The sequence below is a fragment of the Corticium candelabrum genome, chromosome 13, assembly GCF_963422355.1.
Source record: "Corticium candelabrum chromosome 13, ooCorCand1.1, whole genome shotgun sequence".
Classification (NCBI taxonomy): Eukaryota; Metazoa; Porifera; class Homoscleromorpha; order Homosclerophorida; family Plakinidae; genus Corticium; species Corticium candelabrum.
Genome location: NC_085097.1, coordinates 5278906 through 5283905, shown reverse-complemented (window position 1 = coordinate 5283905; position 5000 = coordinate 5278906). Strand labels below are relative to the sequence as shown.

Genomic DNA, 5000 nt, shown 5'->3' with positions numbered 1-5000 from the left:
TGGACTACACACAAACATGTACCCTGCTGGGCTCACCTGCTGGGTTGCTGGACGCCCAAATGGGGTAAAGACCTCACTTGCCCATGATGGAGAGACATAGCGACACATTACTCTCAGTAAACTGAAGGCTGCCTTACTCAACAGATAGCATTGTATATATCTGGTTAATATAAAATATAAAAATCTGTCATAAGATTAAAAAATAAAATAAATTCTTGAAGTTATAATTATTAGTTATTAATAGTAATGAACAATAATTAATAATGACAATGGTAATACAGTAGGACACCACTTATCCAACACTCAGTTATCCAACAGCACGGATTATCCGATGGTGCATGGCTTGTCTGAACTGCGAGGCTGTGCGCACGCTAGGATATACGATTCCTGTGCGTACAGTACTGTATCCGTGATCCACGTGTTGTCAAATTAAATGTGAAGCTCTAGAAATGGTCATTCAGTACCTGGAAGAACAACCTGAACTTTCAGTAAGCACAATGGTCCTACTGAATGGGCTGCTGATGAAAACTACAGCGAGAAGAGCAAAAGCATTGATCCAGACTAAGATGAGTGGTTACTTTAAGTCTTGACAGTTCCCATTAGTGTTCTCCCTAGTCAAAGAAGTTGTACTGTATTAGTTGTTACATGTACAATTAGACGTTGAGCATCTTTCAAAACACGTCAGTTATCCAACGTTTTCAGTTATCTGACGTCCTTTTGGTCCCATGCCTGTCGGATAAGTGGTGTCCTACTGTAGTAATAAAGTTTATAAATACTAATTTATCACAATCAATAAATAATATTTAATCTAATCATAATAAATAAATAATATTAATTATTAGTTGAGAATAGTTCTTCAAACAGCTTATAACTGTCAAAGAGTGATGAATACACATTCAGTTGCTGGTTACTATTATCATACATAAACTATGTCAATACGTATTATTCAAGTATAGTCAATGTGTGGGCAAATTCACTCAATCTAATGCATCCATTGTTCTCAGTGCAAACAATGACCATTGTTATGAACAAACAATAATGTACTGTTGTCATTCACAAATGCTCTCTCTCTCTCTCTCTCTCTCTCTCACACACACACACACACACACACACACACACACATACACAGAGACAGACAGATAGACAGTCACTAGATGTTGAAGGGTACCATTTACTAACATGCAAAATGGGTGGAGGCCCAGTTTGGTCTCACAATTCTGTTGTTTTGTGCTGGTCTGAATGCATGAACAGTCTACAATGCCAGCATCAAATTGAACCAAAAGATAGATATACAACATCCAACAATAGAGCAGACATTGTTGTGTTTGACTCAACATGTGGGGGAAATGTCGAGCTTGATGTGGCCCTTGCTCACCCCTGGAGCCAGGACATTCTGCGAAGTGCAGCAACTACGAATGGAGCTGCAGCAAGAAGAAGAGAAGACATCAAACATAGCAAATATTCTCAAGAGCAGTTGCCTGGAGGGTACACTCCTACCCTTATTCCACTAGTTTTCGAGCACTTTGGTGGGTGGGGAGAAGAAGCATCAACGTTCCTCAATAAACTTTCCAAACTATATAGAGATGAAGAAGGAAGAAACAATCCCTCAGATTTTAAAACACATTGGAGAAGACGCTTGTCAGTACAACTTCAGCGTTGCAATGCCTCGGTGTTGGCTAGAAAGATGATCAGAGTAACATATGGACAGAATACTGACCAGAGTTTAGATGTTGTTCAACTTTCAATTCAGTAAACTAAATTTCAGTTTGTAGGCTCCGTAGGGAAGCTTTTTAATGCTAATTGTTATTTGTGTAATTGTAATTGTAGTTGTGACACTTGTTGTTCATTAGCTGTTACTTTAGTTTCACCTGTATTAGCTTTGATGTATAAAAATATATGAAAATTTGACAGACAGACAGACAGACAGACAGACAGACAGACACACACACACACACACAGACACACACACACACACACACACACACACACACACACACACACACACATGCGTGCACATACACACAGACAAACAGACAGACAGACAGACAGACAGACAGACACACACACACACACACACACACACACACACACACACACACACGTGCACACACACACACACACACAGACAGACAGACAGAGACAGACAGACAGACAGACAGACACACAAACAGACACACACACACACACACACACACATACACACACACACACACACACACACACACACACACACACACACACACACATGCGTGCACGTACACACAGACAGACAGACAAAGACAGACAGACAGACACACAAACAGACAGACAGACAAACACACACACACACACACACACACACACACACACGAGCACGTGCACACAGACAGACAGAGACAGACAGACAGACAGATAGACACACAAAGAGAGACAGACAGACACACACAGACACACACAGACACAGACACACACACACACAGACACACACACGCACGCACAGACACACACACACACACACACACATGCACGCACGCACAGACACACACACACACACACACACACACACACACACACAGACACACACACACACACACACAGACACACACACACACACACACACACACACACACACACACACACACACACACACAACTCACCTTTCCAGACGTCAACGGGATGATTCCAAAGCTCATACTTGGTCACAACAAGGTAATAGCAAAAACCCCACGACAACGCGTAGTACAACACCTTGAATGCACTCTCAGGAAACTTAAGCGCCTCCTTTTCATCCATATCCACTTTCTTCACAAATGGCTATCAAACAAAAAGGGCATCAATTATTTCTCACAGTTCAATACGACAACCAGCACGTTAGACAGTAAACTCATACGGCTTGATCAAAATGCAACTACCATCTAAAATGCCTGTAATTAACCCCTACCAATTGGATACTCAAACTTGTCTGTTATAGCATCACAGTATGGTACACATCGGATCTCCTCTTGTCTGAGGTTCACACTCAGTAACTATATTTCGTCTTTACAGCCAATAACGACGACTAAATAGAAATAATCTTGTGACAGTTGGAGCACTTAGCAATAGAGTTGAGTTGTCATGACGTTCTGTTTCCGTCCAGAATGTCATAAAGTGCCAATTATGTGTCTCAATCATTGAGATCGATGTGTGCTATGTGACTACTGATATGCACTTTGTTTGTTGATTTTGTTTCAGTGTGTCACAAGAGGGTAACAACCGTGGAGTAATATGAGTTGTTACTTGGTACATTCCACGTGTCACTTGAGAAAGTAAAAGTCGATGTGTTCATTACGCATGCAAGTCGATGACAGAACGTATAAAATACAACAGTCAAACAGATAGACAGACAGACAAGGAAACAGACAAACAAACAAAAAACAGATAAACAAACAGACAAACAAAGAGACAGACAACAAATAAACAAACAAACAGACAAACAAACAAACAAACAGACAAAACAAACAGACCAACAGACTAACAAACAAACAAAGAGACAGACCAACAAATAAACAAACAGACAAATAAACAAACAGACAAACAAACAAACAGACAAACAAAGAGAGGGACAAACAGACAAAAAACAGACCAACAAACAGACAAACAAAGAAAGGGACAAACAGACAAAAAACAGACAAACAGACAGACAAGAAAAAGTGTGTGGTGTGTGTGTGTGTGTGTGTGTGTGTGTGTGTGTGTGTGTGTGTGTGTGTGTGTGTTAAACCAAATTTAAATTAACACATTTTTATAATCCATATAAACTACAATAGACACAAATCCTAAACTTGTATTTTCCACTCTAAGAAAGTGTCACACAAGGCGGACGCGCCTACAGTTTGATGTCACAACACAAATCGATAATTACCAAGTGAGATCTTACCTCGTATACACAGCGATTCAATCCTGCTCAAACAGTCAGACAAACAGACAGACAAACAAACAGACAGACAGACAGACAAATAGACAAACAGACAGACAGACAGACAGACAAACAGACAAACAAACAAACAGACAAACAAACAAACAGACAAACAAACAAACAGACAGACAAACAAACACAGACAAACAAACAGACAAACAAACAAACAGACAAACAAACAAACAGACAAACAAACAAACAGACAGACAAACAAACACAGACAAACAAACAGACAGACAAAACAGACAGACAAACAAACAGACAGACAAACAGACAGACAAACAGACAGACAAACAGACAGACAAACAAACAGACAAGAAAAAGTGTGTGTGTGCGTGTGTGTGTATGTGTGTGTGTGTGTGTGTGTGTGTGTGTGTGTGTGTGTGTGTGTGTGTGTGTGTGTGTGTGTTAAACCAAATTTAAATTAACACATTTCTACAATCCATATAAACCACAAAAAATCACAAATCCTAAACTTGTATTCTCCACCCAAAGAAGGTATCACACAAGGCGGACGCGCCTACAGTTTGATGTCACAACACAAATCGATAATTACCAAGTGAGATCTTACCTCATACACACAGCGATTCAATCCTGCTCGAACGACAGTGAAGACGACGGCTACTAGGACACAATAAACGACGTCTATCACCTCCATCGACGTGTGATGCACCATGTCTTCGATGAATTCTTGTACAAGGTACTTAGACGGATCAGTAGGTGAGAGTTGTAATTGACATGTCGACCAGATGTTCGTTAGAACTTCTACGGGGCTCGACATGGTCGGACTAGACGGTTGAAAGAGTTAGGGCAACGGCGGGAGTCACGTGGACCAACAATTAAAAGTCCCGTATAATTTAGGACCCTACTTAGGAGTGTGGGTTAGTGAGTTACTGTGATAGTCAGTGGAATTCGCATATTTGATGCAAACTACTTGGAATTAATTACGTTGCTTAATATTAAAATTATTAATAAATAAAGTAATTAAATTAATTATTTAGTAAATTTCAATTATTGTAATTAAATTAAAAGCAGCTAGACACACACACACACACACACACACACACAC

At 40.0% G+C, this 5000-nt stretch overlaps 1 protein-coding gene across 1 annotated transcript in view; it reads right to left on the bottom strand.

Moving 5' to 3' along the window:
* LOC134188786 (ceramide synthase 1-like) overlaps positions 1 to 4752 on the bottom strand; it is an 8519-nt gene extending 3767 nt beyond the window's left edge. The window contains exons 1-2 of the mRNA XM_062656985.1: positions 4503 to 4752; positions 2637 to 2793 (exon numbers count right to left, since the gene is read on the bottom strand). Coding sequence (XP_062512969.1) covers positions 2637 to 2793; positions 4503 to 4712 — 367 coding nt within the window. The 5' untranslated portion in view covers positions 4713 to 4752. The remainder of the gene's footprint in view (positions 1 to 2636; positions 2794 to 4502) is intronic.
* Positions 4753 to 5000: the final 248 nt, after the last annotated feature.